We start from the raw sequence: 18867 nt of genomic DNA, 5'->3' as shown, positions 1-18867 counted from the left end.
AAATAGAAGGGCAATTAACATTCATCCAGCATTATTTAGGCACTGGGCACTATGCTAAATATTTTACTTATGATATTCTTATTTAATTTTTAAAGTCTCAAATTAATTCCCATCATTCCACTTTTTTTCACAGCAATCCAGTCCACAGTTCTGTGGGTTGCAAATAGCAGAACGGTTTTGGCATATTTCTCAAACCATTCCCCAAGTTGAATGCTCTCTGGGTAACCAACAGCCAGTTAAGAGCTCTGGGCCACTTTCTGGCCACATTACAAGCAGTTTTTCTTGCCTACTTTTAAGCAACCATAATTCCTACAGACTAAGCCACTTGGCACTTGCCCTGTTGACTCTGTAATCTTTTTATGTAACACTAGGCTATCTCCCGATTAGAATTAAGAAGTGTAAATGAGGGATAAACGGAGGAGATATCAAACTTTTATTAATTGCCTTCTAGCTGCCAGGGACTGTGCAGTCATTTGCATATGGCATATCTTATTTAGGCATCACCATCATGGTTTACAGATGAACAAATTCAGGCTGAAGGAGTTTAATTAGCTTGACATCATATTGCTGGTGATGCAAATGTCAAAGTGTGTGCTTTTTCTATACCTCAAATGTCTCCCTGTAAATCAGTGGTCTCAACCAGGAGGGATTTTTGTACCCTACAGGACATTTGCCAATGTCTAGAGATATTTTTGGTTGTTACAGTGGGCGAGGTGCAGGGGGAGTGTTATTGGCATCTAGTGGGTAAAGTTGAAGGATGTTGCTAAACATCTTACTATACATAGGACAGCCCCCATGACAGAGTTATCCAGCTCCAAGTATCAATAGTGCCAACGTGAAGAAACCCACTCTAAATCAATAAACTCTGAATTTACCAAATGATCCCTTTTTTCTACAAATACCTATATTCATATAAACCCTGTCCCGTGCAAAATAGTCACCTCAGAGGGCCAGATACTTATTCTAACAATGTTCTTGTGCTAACAGCACTTCTATAAATTTCTCTTAAGAACTTTTTCAGAGCCAAAGGTAGGTTATTTTAAATATTGTCTGTGGTGCCGATCTCTGTATTTTGCTAGTAGTTTTGGGATTTGGAAATGGTCAAAAGCTATCCCTCAAATCTGGTAGAAAAAAATATGGGTGATCAAGCTACACAGTAACAGTAACAGTAACAGCTCTAGCCAAGCACCTGCTTCGTGCCAGGAGTACTCCAAGTGATACTAGATGGTAGATGTCAGTATCCCATTTTAAAAATGGGGACACTAATGTTCCAGGAGGTTAAGTGACTTGACCACAGTCATAACACTGAAGTACAGAAGCAGGAACTGGAACCCAAATCTGTCTTCAGAACACACTAGAATGATACTGACTTCCTATATGCCTTGAAAGCTAGCAATTCAAAATTAGCTGGGCATGGTGGCATGTGCCTGTGGTCCCAGCTACTTAGGAGGCTGAGGCGGGAGGATCACTTGAGCCCAGAAAGTCAAGGCTGCAATGAGCCATCATCACACCACTGTAATCTAGCCTGGACAACAGAGGAGAGGAGGAAAGGAGGACAGGAGAAGAGGGAGAGGAGAGAGAAAAAAAAAAAAAGAAAGCTGGCAATTCCAAAGAAAAAAAATCCTCTCTGACTGATGCCATCATATTCTGAATAATGGCAGCATTGCCAAAATCAATGCAGAACACTGCAGTGAAATTCATTTGAATCAAACAAATTCACTTGTTTGTGTAAGTTCAGGTGTGTGTGTGAGAGAAATATATACATGTGTAATTTTTTATTTTTATTTTATTTTTATTTTTTTTATTTTTTATTTTTTTATTTTATTTTTTTTTTTTTTTGAGACGGAGTCTCCCTCTGTTGCCCAGGCTGGAGTGCAGTGACCGGATCTTAGCTCACTGCAAGCTCCACCTCCCGGGTTCACGCCATTCTCCTGCCTCAGCCTCCCGAGTAGCTGGGACTACAGGCGCCCGCCACCTCACCCGGCTAGTTTTTTTTTGTATTTTTTAGTAGAGACAGGGTTTCACCGTGTTAGCCAGGATGGTCTCGATCTCCTGACCTCGTGATCCGCCCGTCTCGGCCTCCCAAAGTGCTGGGATTACAGGCTTGAGCCACCGCGCCCGGCCTTTTATTTTTATTTTACCTTTAAGCTCTGTTAGACTTGAAAATGTAATTTTAAAAAAAATCACCTGTTAACTTCAGGCACCCCTCAGGAATCCTCTTCCTTTACACACAGCCCTTCTACTGACACATAAATAAGTTAGTAAATAAAGGAGGAAGACAAAAAGGAGGGAACTGAAGAAGGAAACAGAAAAGGAAGATATCATGGGCTCAAGGAGGTCAGTGAGGAGGAGTAAAGACAAAGCCCTTTGAGTAAATACTTTTTTTTAAAAGATAACATATTGGCAAGGCCACTGCTCAGAAGATAAGATTGTTCATTTATCAAGAAAAAAAATACAACTGGCTTTTTGTTACAAAAAGTATACATATGGCAAGGATTTCATGGGTATGACACTGCAAGCACAGGCAACAAAGCAGGATTAGATAAATGGAACATCCAGCCGGGTGCGGTGGCTCACACCTGTAACCCTGGCACTTTGGGGAGGCCGAGGCAGGTGGATTACTTGAGGTCAGGAGTTCGAGACCAGCCTTGCCAACAGGGCGAAACCCTGACTCTACTAAAAATACAAAAATTAGCCAGGCGTGATGGCGGGTGCCTGCAATCCCAGCTACTCGGGAGGCTGAGGCAGGAAAATTGCTTGAACCCGGGATGTGGAGGTTGCAGTGAGCAGAAATCATGCCACTGCATTCCTGCTTGGGCAACAGAGTCAGATTCTGTTTCAAAAAAAAAAAAGATTAGATAAATGAGACATCAAACTTAAAATCTTTTGGGCATCAAAGGATACAATCAACAGAGTGAAAAGTCAACCTATAGAATATAAGACAATAGTTACGAATTGTATATCTGATCATGAGTCTATTGAATATATACATAAAAACAAAACAAAACAAAAAAAAAACCCTCCAACAACAAAAAAATCAAATAACCTTTTAAAAAATGGGCAAAGTACTTGAATAGACATTTCTCCAAAGATAATATACAAATGGCCAATAAGCAGACGAAAAGATGCTCAATGTCACTCATCAGAGACATGTCCACTGAAACTACAATAGGCTATCATCTTATACCCATTAGGGCGGCTAATAAAAAAAAAAAAAAAGAAAACAGAAAGTAAGTGTTGGCAAGGATTGGAGAAACCGTACACTGCTGGTGGGATGTAAATGGGGCAAGCACTACGGAAAACAATTTGCAGATCCTCAAAAAATTAAAAATATGCCAGGCATGGTGGTTGGTTCATGCCTGTCATCTCAGCACTTTAGGAGGCTGAGATAGGTGGATCACTTGAGGCCAGGGGTTAAAGACCAGCCTAGGAAACAAAATCCCATCTCTACCAAAAAAAATTAGCTAGGTGTGGTGGTGCGCACCTGTAGTCCAAGCTACACAGGTGGCTGAAGCAGGAGAATCACTTGAACCTGGGAGGCAGAGATTGCAGTGAACCCAGATCATGCCACTGCACTCCAGCCTGGGCGACAGAGCGGGATTCTGTCTCAAAAGGAAAAAAAAAAAGAAAAAGAAAAAAGTAAAAATAGGACTACCGTATGATCCAACAATTTTACTTCTGGGCATATATCCAAAAGAATTGAAAGCAGGGTCTAGAAGAAATATTTGCATACTATGTTCATAGTGGCACTATCCACAATACTCAAGAGGTAACCTAAATGCCTGACAGATGAATGGATAAACCAAATGTGGTCTGTAGATACAATGGATTATTCAGCCTTGAAAAGGAAGTTCTGACACATACTACAACCATGAATGAACCTTGAGGACATTATACCAAGTGAAATAAGGCAGTGAGAGAGAGACAAACCCTGTACAAGGTTGTTCAACCCGTGGCCCATGTGGCCCAGAATGGCTTTGAATGTGGCCCAACACAAATGCGTAAACTTTCTTAAAGCATTATGAGGTTTTTTTGCAATTTTTTTTTTTTAGCTCATCAGCGATGGTTAGTGTATTTTATGTGTGGTCCAAGACAATTCTTCTTCCAATGTGGCCCAGGGAAGCCAAAAGATTGGACAATAGTGCTGTACAATTTCACTTATATGAGGTACCTGGGATAGTCACAGCCACAAAAACAGAAGAATGGTGGTTGCTAGGGACTGGGCAAGGGAGCAATGGGCAGCTGTTTAATGAATACGTGCAGAGTTTCAGATTTACAAAATGAAAAGTTCTAGAGCCCTATTTCACCATATGTTTACATATTTAACAGTAGTGAACTATATGATTAAAAATGGTTAAGATGGTACATTTTTATATGTATTTTTTTGCTACAATAAACACCAAACCAAGGCCGGGTGCATTGACTCATGCCTGTAATCCCAGCACTTTGGGAGGCCGAGGTGGGTGGATTACTTGAGGTCAGGAGTTTGAGACCAGCCTGGCCAACATGGTGAAACCCCGTCTCTACTGAAATACAAATATTAGCCAGGCGTGGTGGTACGTGCCTATAATCCCAGCTACTCAGGAGGCTGAGGTAGGACAGTCACTTGAACCAGGGAGGCGGAGGTTGCAGTGAGCAAGATCACGTCACTGTACTCCAGCCTGGGAAACAGAGCAAGACTCCATCCCAAGAAAAAAAAAAAAAAAACCTAAACCAAACCAAAAGTTTATATTATGAATGGCAGCTTCAATACTCAGCTATCATCTAATGCTCTCATCGTCTATAAAACACCCAGGACACATAAAGGTACAGCCCAACAATTTCAAGTGGAGGGCCCTGCCTTATTTTGGTTGTCCTTCAGACATACATACTAAAACATACAAAAATTAGCAGGCATGGTGGCACACGCCTGTAATCCCAGCTACTCAGGGGGCTGAGGCAGCGGAATCGCTTGAACCCGGGAGGCGAAGGTTGCAGTGAGCTGAGATTAAGTCATTGCACTCCAACCTGGGCGACAGAGCGAGACTGTGTCTCAGGAAAAAGAGAAAAAAAAGCAGTACATGCAGCGTGCTATGGGGAGGGAGTTCTGGTTCCAGATCTGTTATTGACCAGGTGTTATATTTTGGACCCTTGCCTTTTTCTTTGTTTCTTTCTTTCTCCTTTTCAAAACAAAGTATTTGGACTAAATGATTCCTTTTAAGTTGGCAGATTTTGTGGTTCTCTTCATTAGAAAAGCAACAAGTATATATCCTTCTTTCACAAGATGCTTTTAGGCACGTGGAGACAATGCATTAGAAAAGTGGGAAGATGTCATCATTTTTCTACATTTGACAAACATGTCATAAAGAATGCTACTTATAACCACATGGAAATAAAGACAGCAAGATCAAACAGTGAATATCAACAGAAGAGACCAAAGGAGGCTCGTGGCTACTGTAGCGATGACAAGCTCACTCTGCCCTCTCGGCTGGGAAGCTCAGAGACTAAGGCTCAGGTGAATACAGTAGGTTCTGGAATAAGCATGCAGCCCCTCTGGTGTGGGCTGGATTCAGTCACGTTCATCTAATGTCCCCTGCACACATTTCTAGGGTCTGCAGAGTATCCTCATCTAGCACTCCCTTATTTACAGAATGATACATCAGACATTCCAATCAGTGTGTCACACATCCAACTGCCCTGCCACTTAGTGAGTAATTCAAAGAGGTAAATTTTGCCAGAGTTGGTAGTCTCAATCCAAAGATGCTGGAAGTAGAATATGAGTACATGCCTTCTATTTTGCGACTGGCAGGTTCTGTTTTGTTTTTAACCTGCGACTTTGCTTCTGATTTTCTTCTTCTAGACCGTCCAGCTCACTGGCTGGATCCCTGATCAGAATATTCTGACTACATTCATATATCTAATAAAGTCCCATTTGTAAAAGCAACAGCAAATAAAAATCACTCATAAAGGACTCCACGCCATCAAGCAGCAAGCAGTTTAACTGCTCAGTGGAAACTTGAAGTAGCTTAGAATGGGCTTCTGAATGCAGTGGAGTGGAAGGCATCAGGGAAAGCTGACCGGCTCGAGCCAGCTTTCCCACTAACAGGGAGCCCTTGACATCTGAGGGTCGGAAGTCATCCATTACTGCCAACCTTTAGTAACTAATTTCTGGCCATGATTTGCTCCACTTCCTGAGAGCTAAAGGTCAACTTTAATGCAGGAAAACTCATTTCTTGTCCATCACTATTTTCCCCTTTACAGATACAAAGTAATGCCATAAACTCCCTCAAAGCTATATATACCAGTTGGGTATCTCTTATATGAACTGCTTGGGACTAGAAGTGCTTTGAATTTGCGGTATTTCAGATTTTGGAATATTTACATTATACTTACGAGTTGAGCATCCTTAATTTGAAATACAAAATGCTCCAATGAGCATTTCCTTTGAGCATCACGTTGGCACTCAAAAAGTTTTGGATTTAGGAGCACTTTGGAATTCAGATTTTCAGATTAGAGATGCTCAATATGTAATGCAAACTCCTACTATGCTGGTGGCTGGCCAAGTTAAGCCTAAAGCAAAAATGTGAAATTCAAGATCAGGTTACATGTGTAAATGAAGCAAGTACTGCAATCCTATAGAAAATCCTTAGTTTGGGCCGGGCACAGTGGCTCACGCTTGTAATCCCAGCACTTTGGGAGGCCGAGGTGGGTGGATCACAAGGTCAGGAGATCGAGACCATCCTGGCTAACACAGTGAAACCCTGTCTCTACTAAAAATACAAAAAAAGTAGCCAGGCGTGGTGGCGGGCGCCTGTAGTCCCAGCTACCTGGGAGGCTGAGGCAGGAGAATGATGTGAACCCGGGAGGCGGAGCTTGCAGTGAGCCGAGATTGTGCCACTGCACTCCAGTCTGGGCGACAGAGTGAGACTCCGTGTCAAAAAAAAAAAAAAGAAAAAAAAAAAAGAAAGAAAGAAAAGAAAACCCTTAGTTTGTTGGAGAAAATGAGGTTCTCAGCGTTGAGGATCCCGTCTGGCTCTATTAAACAGAGCCACTGTCTAATAGGAGATAATCCGACTAAAAGGAAAAGACCCATCAAGGAGAAAGGTGGATCTCTGGTGTGCAATCCCAGCCACTCTGCTTCCAAACTGGAAACGTATTCATCTCAGGATCACCTCATCCTGCTATACCCGTTTCTTCTAAATACCAATTTTCTATGTCTTTTTTTTTTTTTTTTTTTTGGAAACAGGGTCTCCATTCTGTCACCCAGGCTGGAGTGCAATGGTGCAATCACGGCTCACTACAGTGTCAACTTGCCAGGACCAAGCAAGCCTCCTACCTTAGCCTCCTGAGTAGCTGAGACTACAAGCATCATGCCTGGCTAATTTTTTTTTTTTTTTTTTTTTTTTTTTTTTTTGTAGAGGCAGGGTTTTGCCATGTTGCCCAGGCTGGTCTTGAACTCCTGAGCTCAAGTGATCTGTCCGCCTCGGCCTCCCAAAGTACTGGGATTACAAGCGTGAGCCACTGCAGCCGGCCCCAATTTTCCATTTCAAATCTTGTGTTAACTCTTTTGTTATTTTCAGAAAATGGCAATCTATTATTTCATTCTCTGTCTGACAACAGTTACCTCTACCGTGTCTGGGAAAAAGACTTAGTGATGAGTAACTTAAAACGCCCTTATAGTTTTTATTTAATGAACCAATTTTTTACAGCACTTACAGTGTGCCAGGCACTCTCCTCCCAAGAACCTCAGAAGTGATGACTCATTTAATGGTTATTAATCAAGCACAGGTAAATATAAATAAGAATGGAGTTTACTATGTTGGGGGAACAGTTACAAGACTGCTTTATCAGGCTTAATGAAGACTGGCCTTCATTCACAACAATGCATCCTTGGGATGCTGGGTTTAAAGACTGCTGGGGAGAGTGTAGGCACATTTCCACAGAGACCATGAAGCTTCCTCCCAAAAAGGAATCAGAATCCTACCATTGTTTGCCAATGTCTACTACAAGCACACGCTATATACCCGAGAAACGTATCCATATGTGTAGAAAAAGCATGTACAACAATGTCCATAGCAGCGCAATTCTCAGTATCCCCAAACTGCAAACAACCTAGAGGCCCATCAGCAGTAAAACAGATGATCGTGGCATATCTATACAAAGGACTACGCGATGGCAATGAGAATGAACAAACTGCTAATACACACAACAGCATAGATGAATCTCATGAACACGACGCTGAATGACACAAAAGAGTGCACACTGTGTGATTCCGTTTATGTGATGTTCAAGGACAAGCCAAACTCATCTATGGAGACAGAGGCTGCAACAGTGGTCACCTATGGAGGGGGTAAGGATTGCCTGCAAAGAAGCACAAGACAACTTCTGGGGTGATGGAAACATTTTCTTTTTTGATGGGAGTGTTTTTTCCATGTGTATAGCCAATTATCAAACACAAATGATATACTTAAGATGTGTGCATTTTGCTGACTGCAAATTTTAGCCTGATTTAAAAAAGAGATGTGACCTCATATGTGTTACAAGATACATGAAGCCGGGGGTGCCTGTTTTGCTGCCATCATAAGCTATTAGGGTGGATCGATGTGTTCAATCTCACAGCTAGAATGTGTATTCCAAATACAAAGTCCCTGACGACAAAGACTGGGCCTTGCCCATCTTCATAACCTTGGCATTTAGTATGTGACCTGGCTCATACTCGATGTTGAATGAAAGAAGGAAGCAGAATTCAACAGGCGGCATGTTTCAAAACCCTGTACATACACTATCGTTCTTACCTATTCAGTGCAAACGCATAGTGGAATTTAATGTTATGCTGATCGGCCAAATCACATGTAGGCAGCATCTCCAGTGTTTCTACCAGCTTCACCATCGCATCATAGTCCTGTTGGCAAGAGGTCCCAAAGTGAGCAAGAGAGGAAACACAGCTCTTCACTGATTTTTCTGAATTGTTATAAACATGAGACAGCCTCAGCACTTAAAGACAGGCCCTTCCTTACAAAGGGCATTTAGTGAAGTTACCTGTAACCTTTAATAGGAGTGAAAAAGACCAGAAAATAAAATGGGTAAGAGAGAGAAGAACAGAGAAGGAATCCCTGCTATCAAAGGGCATGAAGCATCCAAAGGCAACAAAAGTAAAGGAGCCCAGCAGGCAGGAAACAGCTGAGTGTAGGAGAGTTAACAGTATCAGCAGAGGCCAGGCCTGGTGGCTCACACCTGTAATCCTAGTATTTTCGGAGGCCGAGGTGGGTGGATCGCTTGAAGTCAGGAATTCGACACCAGCCTGGCCAACATGGTGAAACCCCATCTCTACTAAAAATACAAAAATTAGCTGGGCATGGTGGCGGGCACCTGGAATCCCAGCTACCCAAGAGGCTGAAGCAGGAGAATTGCTTGAACCTGAGAGGTGGAGGTTGCAGTGAGCCGAGATCATGCCATTGCATTCCAGCCTGGGCAACAGAGCAAGACTCCGTCTGTCTCAAAAACTAAAACAAAATAAAAACAGTATCAGCAGAGATGTGTGTTAAAGTGAGCTGGACAAATACACACAAGCAAACTTCCAGTCAAAGCAGATAGATTCCAGTCCTTCCTATTTTGCCAGAATCAAATACATTAATCTAAACTAGTGTTTCTCAACCTTGGCACTAGTGACATTTCTGGACCATAATTCTCTGTTGTGGGAGCTGTCCTGGGCACTGTAGGATGCTGGCCTTGACCCACTGGAAGCCAACAGCACACCACCCTCCTCATGCCCTGCACATATACGCTTTGTTTTTATAACTGAAAATGTCTCCAGACACTGCCAAAAAAGTTCTTGGGTTGAGAACCACTGCTCTAAACTCTGCATAATTACCTGGGGAAAAACTGCGACCATGCTTGTCTCAGCCAAGTCCCCTCTTAGCAGTGCCACCTGTTACTCTTTCAGCCAGGCTTAGAATCGTTGGAACTGGCCAACTTGCCGACAGCCAGCCATAGTCAGCAGAACAGGGCTTCCCACTGAAATGCCATGCCTGTCCTGTGGCTCTGCGCCTTGCTGCTGCTGCCCCAGGAGGGAGAAGGCAGTGTATTCCAAGAACTTCTTGGCCCACCTTTGAGCATGAATGGAAGGTTATGAAAAGAAGGGATGCATGGAGAGAAGGGCAAAAGGAAGCAGCTTGAGGGAAGAAAGGCTTCAAGAAAAGCCATTCCCATTTTCTCATCCTGGAAGACATGACCTAATCATTACCATCATCCTTAGTAGCACCTGCTATTAAAATCAGCCAGCTGGCCAAGCACGGTGGCTCACACCTGTAATCCCAGCACTCTGGGAGGCTGAGGCGGGTGGATCACCTGAGGCCAGGAGTTCGAGATTAGCCTGGCCAACATGGTGAAACCCCGTCCCTACTAAAAATAAAAAAAAGTTAGCCAGGCGTGGTGGCAGGCACCTGTAATCCCAGCTACTCAGGAGGCTGAGGGAGGAGAATTGCTCAAACCCGGGAGTCAGAGGTTGCAGTGAGCTGAGATCACACTACTGCACTCCAGCCTGGGCAACAGAGCAAGACCCTGTCTCAAAAAGTAAATAAATAAAAATTCGAAAAACAGAAATAAAAATAAAATCAGCTAGCTGCATCTGTTTATCACTAGGGGCAGGAATTCCTTACTGGGTGACTCTGTTTTGGTCCAGGTCATAAATGGATGCCTCCATCACTTCAATTTAAAGACTTCTAGCCAACAACCCTCAACATGGCTTTGTGGAACTCTAAGAGTAAGGAACATGACCCTGTGTTCCTCCAAAGGGAAGGAAGGCAAGACATCCTTAGAGATGGCTCAATGGCATTCAACTTGGAGGGAGGAAACGCTCAATTTCCTTCACGGAACCACAGACCAGAAGCCCAGTCTCAGAACTCTCCAGGAGCTTCTGATGCTTGTCTTAGAATAAACAGCTACATTCCCTGGGTCCTGAATGTGTTTCTGCTACTCCTGTTCTCCCTGTCACTGATGTATGGTGGTAAACAAAGGAGGAAGTGAGAAAAGCCTAAAGGAAGTCGCACAGCAGAGGGGTTAGGAACAAGGACAACGGAGCCAGTCAGTCTCAGTCTGAATCCTGACCTAACCAACTGCTGTGTGACCTTGGGCAAGTTACTTAACTGCTCTGTGCCTCAGTTTCCTCACGTATAAAATCAGGATAATCAGAGTATACATATCCTATATAGAGTTGTTAAGAGGATTAAATGAATTTGGGTTTGTCAAAGGGATTGCAACAATGCCTAGCATAAAGTTCATATAAACTTCAATTCTTGGCTCCTGCCAAACAGTCCTGTTTATGACATCTCTTCTTGTCAGAGTGGTCACACCACCCTCGATGTGACAAAACCTCCAAAATTTCCACCGCAACAGATAAGCTGGATGACCTATGACCTAGCCACATACCTATTTGTCTAGAAAACAGCCACCTCTGGCCGGGCACAGTGGGTCATGCCTGTAATCCCAGCACTTTGGGAGGCCGAGGCAGGTGGATCACCTGAGGTCAGGAGTTTGAGACCAGCCTGGCCAACATGGTGAAGCCCTGTCTCTCCTAAAAATACAAAATTAGCCGGGCATGGTGGTGCATGCCTGTAATCCCAGGCATGAGATTAGGAGAACAGCTTGAACCCGGGAGGCTGAGGTCGCAGTGAGCCAAGATCGCGCCACTGCACTCCAGCCTGGGCAACAAGAACAAAACTCCGTCTCAAAAAAGAAAACAGAAACAAACAAATAAAAAAAACCCCAGCCACCTCACCACATACTGAGCATACAAGTACTTCACAAGAAGTTCCTCAAGCCAAGGAAGAACGCAGCATACGTGAGCCTCGGCTAGGTGGATTTCATACCTGGATATCACGGTAGGACAGGAGTAAGTTAATGATGATGTCTGAGGTCAGAACCTCAGTATTATCCATGCGGAGCTTGATCCGAGCCAGCTCCTTCGCCAGTTCCTCACCTTGGTACTTCTCTCTGGCTTTCCGGATGTCATTTAACAAGGTTTCTTTGTAATAAACACTAGAGAAAGAAAACCACAAAAACCTCCAGTCACATCTACACACACCCAGGACTGTCTTGCGCCCAAAATGGTTCTCATTGACGTGACTTAGGCTAACACATGGGGACCTCGGCCCAAACCTGAGCCTCCCTGCACCAGCAAACAGGAGATACTTTCTACTTATTCCCATTTTATAGACCGATAAATGACAAATAAAAATCAGTTCATTCAACCTTGAAGATATTTCCAAAGGTGACTCCCATCTGTACTCAGATAACACACAGAACATGCTGCCAACCAAGCCCACTGTCTCTGGCATTTTCAAACATATAGAGGGCGAGAAGCTACCTTCCTTATGTATGTATTTTGCCCACTAGTAACAAAGCCAAACGGAGCTCCAAAACCCAGGACACATACATGAGAATGCTTTTCAAATGAATTTCTCTATCAGGTGTCTCTCGTTAGTAGTCATGAAGCCTTCCCCAATTGAGGTGAGGGCTGGAAACTGGTGTTGTGTCCCTGAGCAATACAAGATGGGACACACAGAGGTCATGCCCGGAAACTTATGGACAGCCTTGCTCTCCTCATCATATTGAATGGCCAGAATGTTTTCCTTTTTTTTTTTTTTTTTTTTTTTTTTTTTTTTTTTTGAGACAGAGTCTCCCTCTGTTGCCCAGGCTGGAGTGCAGTGGCGCGATTTCAGCTCACTGTAACCTCCTCCTCCCTGGTTCAAGCAATTCTCCTGCCTCAGCCTCCCAAGTAGCTGGGATTAAAGGCATGTGCCACCATGCCCGGCTAATTTTTGTATTTTTAGTAGAGACAGGGTTTCACCATGTTGGCCAGGCTGTTCTCAAACTCCTGGACTCAAGTGATCCACCTGCCTCGGCCTCCCAAAGTGCTGGGATTACAGGCGTGAGCCACCGTGACTGGCCCGGAGAATGGCTTTCTAATGGAAAACACAAAACTTCCTTCAGGTGAGCACCTAGATAAGCACGAGGAAGCTTAAAAACACTTAAAGCAGTTAAATTCACACTGGAATATCACCATACTCTCTTGAAGGGCCAATGCTATTATCTTGTATTTGGTTTAAAACCTTGAAAAATGACCTAATTTGTTATACACAGGATGAGTTACAACAACCATAGATTGATTTAAAATATCTTGTCTATTTTTTATAGGAATTTTTAAGTGGAGGTGGGACACTGCCAAACAGTAATACTGTCGCCCCATTAAGAAGTTGAAATGGGGCCAGGCATAGTGGCTCACGCCTATAACCTCAGCACTTTTGGAGGCCAAGGCAGGAGGATCACCTGAGCTTAGGAGTTCAAGACCAGCCTGGCCAATGTGGCGAAACCCCGTCTCTACTAAAAACACAAAAACTAGCTGGGCGTGATGGTGGTGGGCACCTGTAATCCCAGCTGCTTGGGAGGCCGAGGCAGGAGAATCGCTTGAACCCGGGAGGCGGAGGTTGCAGTGAACCGAGATCGCACGGCTGCACTCCAGCCTAGGCAACAGAGTGAGACTCGGTCTAAAAAAAAAAAAAAAAAAACAAAAACCACACACACACACAAAACGAAGCTGAAATCGTCTAACTGCAGAGTGTAAAATTAGGCTGTCCGTTAAAAAGAGAGTAAGCTAAATTTAATAATAGTCTTCAGAGAGAGAAACACAACATGAGATAGGATAAGAACAAATGGTGCCTACTTTCAATAATTACAAAACAATGCCAAATATGTATATGTACAGTACATAACCTGGTCCAACGCTCACAAGAGGACCTCCGTTAACATTTAAAGAATGAAGTGACGCACACAGCAGGGGTTCTGATAGAAAAATATCAATGCACTGCTTTAGTTTTCTATTTCCTTATTTGTCAATTGCCATCATCCCAATGATGCACAAAATTAGCAGATTCTGCCAGTGTTTAAAATTCTGTCACTAATTGAATGAGTCATTAAGTTGGATGCCAGCCATTGCCCATTTGGTGGACTATAAAGGCATTGAAACTATTAAAGTGTTATCAGGTTAGCCTGATAAGTAAAAAGTTATACTTCAGCCTTATTTTTCAAGGGTAATTCTGAAAAATAATTTTAATAAACTAAGAAACCTAAGAAGAACAGTACCTTGTAGGTAAATTAAACACTGGTTTGAGGATGGCTTGAGGATATCAGATATGTAATAAGCATGCAGCCATTTCTGCCTCTGTAATCAAGGAAGATATTGCTGATCAATGAGAACTCGGAAATGGCTTCCAAGCCATTCTAGCACAGGTCTCAAAATAGATTTTATAAATCTATCAGAGCTGGCACTTGAGCTAAAAACTTCCTTTCCATCTGTGTTATAGATGTTTTAAACTATAAGCACCACTTCCCCTCTTACTAACTGTTGCCAGACACTGCCAGTTCATAGGGTAGAATCCACCAATAGGTATTTCAAGCCCTTTGAAATTAAATGAAATCACAAGAGTTGTTTGCCTACTGATACATACACACACTGAATGAGAATCAAACTTGAATCCATGTCTTGCAAAGACCTAAATCATCTGGCAGATCTAGCCAGTCTACCTCCTTGTCAGACCTGAAAATATGGTATTGGGAGAGCTTTCCATAAAACTTCACTAAAGTGTTTATTTTGCAATCAGACACTAGTTAGCAAGGAACAACTGCATGAGGTTTTCCAGGAATGTGCCACAAAATGTCCCCCATTTGCTCTCTATGTTGGCATGCGGTCACACATATTTAGGTTTCCAATCTCCCTTTCCATTAAAGTCTGTAGAAGAAGGTCTGCATCCAGAGAAGAGGTGATGGGATAGAAAAGGACACCATTAAGAAGTGTCCTTGTCTACATACCAATACTACAATAGAACACTCCGCAGTTCAGGGTGCCACTATTTGAGCCACAGTGTGACAGGAGGTCCTCTACATTTCATTTCAGGTCAGCTCTGCCAGTGTTTGGGATTTTCATTTGTTTTGGAAGGACAAATCCTTCTCCTTGTGACACAACTTACGGGAATAAATCCTTTAAATTGGCCGCAAGCAAAATAACTGGATCCTTTGGTTAAGAAGAAGAATTTTTCTGTCTTTTACTTTCACAATAAGAACATCTGAAGGTATGGTTTCTTGAGCATTGAGGCTCCAATAGGTGAGCTGACTATTTCAGTGCTACACAGGTAGGAATCACCTAAGCCAAGATTCCAATCTAAACCTATTCACTTCTGCATATTTCACCTCACCCAACCTAAATCTAAAGACAACACAGCACAGTACACCCTGAGGATAGCTGCTGCTCCACTCAACGCACAAAGGCTTATTAAAGCACGAGAGCGTAAGGACAGAATGACCTTGCTGAGATATTTGAAGAGCCTCAACAGCCATGGGAGTGTAAAACCATGCTCAGAAATCATCTTGAAACACAGGATCTCAGAGCTGAAAGAGATCATTTAAAAAAACATCACTGACAACTTCCTATAAGTTGTCTTATCTAGAAGAGCGAGAACAGTCAGAGAGAAGAAAAGTTACATGTCAAGATCAAACAGGAAGTCAGGGCCAGACACAGGCTCAATCCTGACCTCTTAATTCCAGTTCTATTCTCTTTTGGCTTCATTTCAGTGGCCCAGCTAAGTGAGCCAGTAAGGTACAATAGTGGGTTCTCCAGCAACTCTGGTCTCCGTGAAGGTGTACCACTTCCCTGAAAGTGAGGGGGAAATCTTGATGAGTCTCCAGGGGTTACTGGTGGCAGATGGGAATTACCATGAGGTCACGTGGATGTCCTTAAGGAGGCTAATGAACCTGTCCACCAAAGGCACGCACAGCGGGCCCAGGATGTTGTCCCAGTTGGGCTGCATGTACTCGGAGGCTCGTCTCTGGGCATCACTCTCGCAGCAAAAATAATCAGCACACGGTGTCACGATGTATGGGATGAAATAATAATTTCCACTGGATGCCTGGAAAAAAGAAACAAAGATGTTCCAGAAAGTAACTGATGTGGAAGTGTAGGCTCTGGGCAGGTGGGGCCTGGTGGGACAGGCACGGAGAAAATACCTGAGGACGAAAACAATTCGTGCAATACGACTATGGATCTATTAGGCACAAAACAGGAAACCACTTGATTTCAAAAGCTCCACCGCATAGATATATGACAAAATTTGGTTTCAAATACTGATCTGTATGTATCTCTGAACTTCATTGGCAGAAATTTTAGGGTTTTAAATCTCAGAAATCACATTGTTTCATTATACATACCCAAAACCAGAGGGAACTTGAACCTCCTGATAAGCAAGGATTACAACGTGGCATATTGTTTTTCTTTCAGCATAGATGAAAAAGGCATATCATTTGATCATTTAACTATAGGTGAACTATTATAAACTTTGTGGAATAAAAATTTCTCTGTAGGAAGCATATATTCATTAATATAATGAGTCTCAGATCTTTTCTGCTTTTTGAGACAGGGTCTTGCACTGTCACCCAGACTGGAGTGCAGTGACGCAAACATGGCTCACTGCAGCCTCAACCTCCCAGGCTCAAGCAATCCTCCCACCTCAGCCTCCATAGTAGCTGGGACTACAAGTGTGTGCCACCATGCTCAGCTAATATTTCCATTATTTTGTAGAGATTGGGGTTTTGCCATGTTGCCCAGGCTGGTCTCAAACTCCTGGGCTCAAACAATCTGCCCACCTCAGCCTCCCAAAGTGCTGGGATTATAGGCTTGAGCCACCATATCTGGCCTAAATTTCATATTTTTACATGTCCTGAAATCATCATCTTATTTTGATATTTTCCAACCATTAAAACATGTAAAAAACCATTCTTAGCTCCCAGGACATACAAAAACAGGTGACGAGTCAACGTTGTCTTAGACAAAGCTTCTGATATTCTATTATCCCTGAAAATAGGGTTGGTTTTCTGAGAATACTTACATTCTGCTGCAATGCAGCAACTGGAGACCATCCTTGTGGGTACCAGCTATTGGCATTAAGCCTGTCAAAACACAAATACTGGCCAGGCATGGTAGCTCACGCCTGTAATCCCAGCACTTTGGAAGGCAGAGGCGGGTGGATCATTTGAGGTCAGGAGTTTGAGACCAGCCTGGCCAACATGGTGAAACCCCATCTCTACTTAAAAAAAAAAAAAAAAAATTAGCCAGGTGTGGTAGTACATGCCTGTAATCCCAGCTACTCAGGAGGCTGAGGCAGGAGAATCACTTGAACCCAGGAGGCAGAGGCTGCACTGAGCCGAGATTGCACCACTGCCCTCCAGCCTGGGCGACATAGCGAGACTACATCTTAAAACAAACAAACAAACAAACAAAAATACCAGTGTTGTAAGTAGAAAGGGTAAAAATTCAGGGGGGTATGTGTGTGTGATAAGTGGGGTAGCAGGCTCCTATCTACTTCTTCACAACCACTAGGAATTGCCTACCCCACAGGAACAAAGACCCTTTGCTCCCTATGGTACTTTTTTTTTTTTCTGAGACAAGGTCTTGCTCTGTCACCCAGGCTGCAGTGCAGTGGTGCAATCACAGCTCATTGCAGTCTCAAACTCCTGGGCTCAAGCTATCCTCCTGCCTCAGCCTCCCAAAGGGTTGGGATTACAGGTGTGAGCCACTGCACCTGGCCTTCTAATACTTTCAAGTTCTTAAAGAGACTCAAATCACTCAGCATTAAGGTTTTGGTAAATTAGAGATAAATTTCTCCCTCATCCATGCCAAGAAAGCCACGTTCCTAGACTAAATTAAATGATATTTATATATTCAAAAGTTAAACTTTCTTTCTTTCACCTTGATATGGTTAGGCTTTGTGTACCTACCCAAATCTCATCTTGAATTGTAATCCCCGTAATCCCCATGTGTCAAGGTAGAAACCTGGTGGAGGCAACTGGATCATCATGGGCGGTTTACCCCATGCTGTTCTAGTGATAGTGAGTGAGTTCTCAGGAGATCAGATGGTTTTATAAGGGGCTCTTCCCCCTTTGCTAGGCACTTCTCCTACCTGCCGCCTTGTGAAGAAGGTATCTTGCTCCCGCTCCCACTTCTGCCATGATTGTAAGTTTCCTGAGGCCTCCCCAGCCATGCTGAACTGTGAGTCAATTTAACCTGTTTCCTTTACAAATTACCCAGTCTTGGACAGTTCTTTATAGCAATATGAAAACAGACTAATACACACTTGAAATTGCTTGAGTTTATGGTCAAAGACTTCCTAGTTCAGAGGGAGAAAAGGGCTGTGTGGATCAGTGAGGTCTAGAAGGAAAAATACCTTTGAAGAAACGCAGTTTGTTATTTTCAAAAAGTTAAAGCTGGACTGGAAGTGTAAGGAGCTTCCCAGATCCCATCCCCAGAAAGACAACCATAACTGATGAAAATTCTTTTCAAACAGCCATTTAAAGCAAGCTTGTCCAACCGTGGCCCACGGACCACATATGGCCCAGGATAACTTTGAATGTGGCCCAACACAAATTTGTAAACTTTCTTAAAACATTTTGAGATTTACACACAAACTTTTTTTTTTTAATAGCTCATCAGCTATTGTTAGTGTATTTTACATGTGGCCCAAACAATTCTTCTTCCTCCAATGTGGCCCAGCAAAGCCAAAAGATTGAACACCCCTGATTTAAAGTCTCTACAAGTTGTCCTGAGGGCATGAAGCAAATGGAAAAACGTTTTATTCAAGAAAATCTAAATCTTGGTAGTAACAGTAAGATTCTGCAGCATTCGGGCCATAAACTGCTCCCCCATCCCCATACCCAGCCCAGAGTGACTGAAGTTCTACTCTAAGTAGGTGTGGCCAAGACAAAAGGGCTCCCTCTTGTCCCTGGTCCAGAGTCACTGTTTCTCCTTAGGAAGACCAGGCCACCAGCATTCTTATCCCTCACAGC

At 43.2% G+C, this 18867-nt stretch overlaps 1 protein-coding gene across 5 annotated transcripts in view; it reads right to left on the bottom strand.

The window, feature by feature from the left end:
- LOC105478285 (mitogen-activated protein kinase kinase kinase 15) overlaps positions 1 to 18867 on the bottom strand; it is a 149533-nt gene that overhangs the window by 85942 nt on the left and 44724 nt on the right. For 4 of the 5 annotated variants that reach the window (XR_011618369.1, XM_071088995.1, XM_071088998.1 and 1 more), the window contains 3 exons: positions 15745 to 15938; positions 11847 to 12015; positions 8775 to 8881 (listed from right to left, as the gene is read on the bottom strand). Coding sequence is in view for 4 of the 5 variants with exons in the window: in XM_071088995.1 (XP_070945096.1) it covers positions 8775 to 8881; positions 11847 to 12015; positions 15745 to 15938 (470 nt within the window). In the remaining variant the exon portion in view is untranslated. The remainder of the gene's footprint in view (positions 1 to 8774; positions 8882 to 11846; positions 12016 to 15744; positions 15939 to 18867) is intronic. The other variant, XM_071088999.1, reaches the window with a different exon arrangement.

Source organism: Macaca nemestrina, chromosome X (genome assembly GCF_043159975.1).
Source record: "Macaca nemestrina isolate mMacNem1 chromosome X, mMacNem.hap1, whole genome shotgun sequence".
In the NCBI taxonomy this organism is placed as follows: domain Eukaryota; kingdom Metazoa; phylum Chordata; class Mammalia; order Primates; family Cercopithecidae; genus Macaca; species Macaca nemestrina.
Note: the sequence above shows the minus strand (reverse complement) of the source record. Positions and strands in the feature narration are given on the sequence as shown.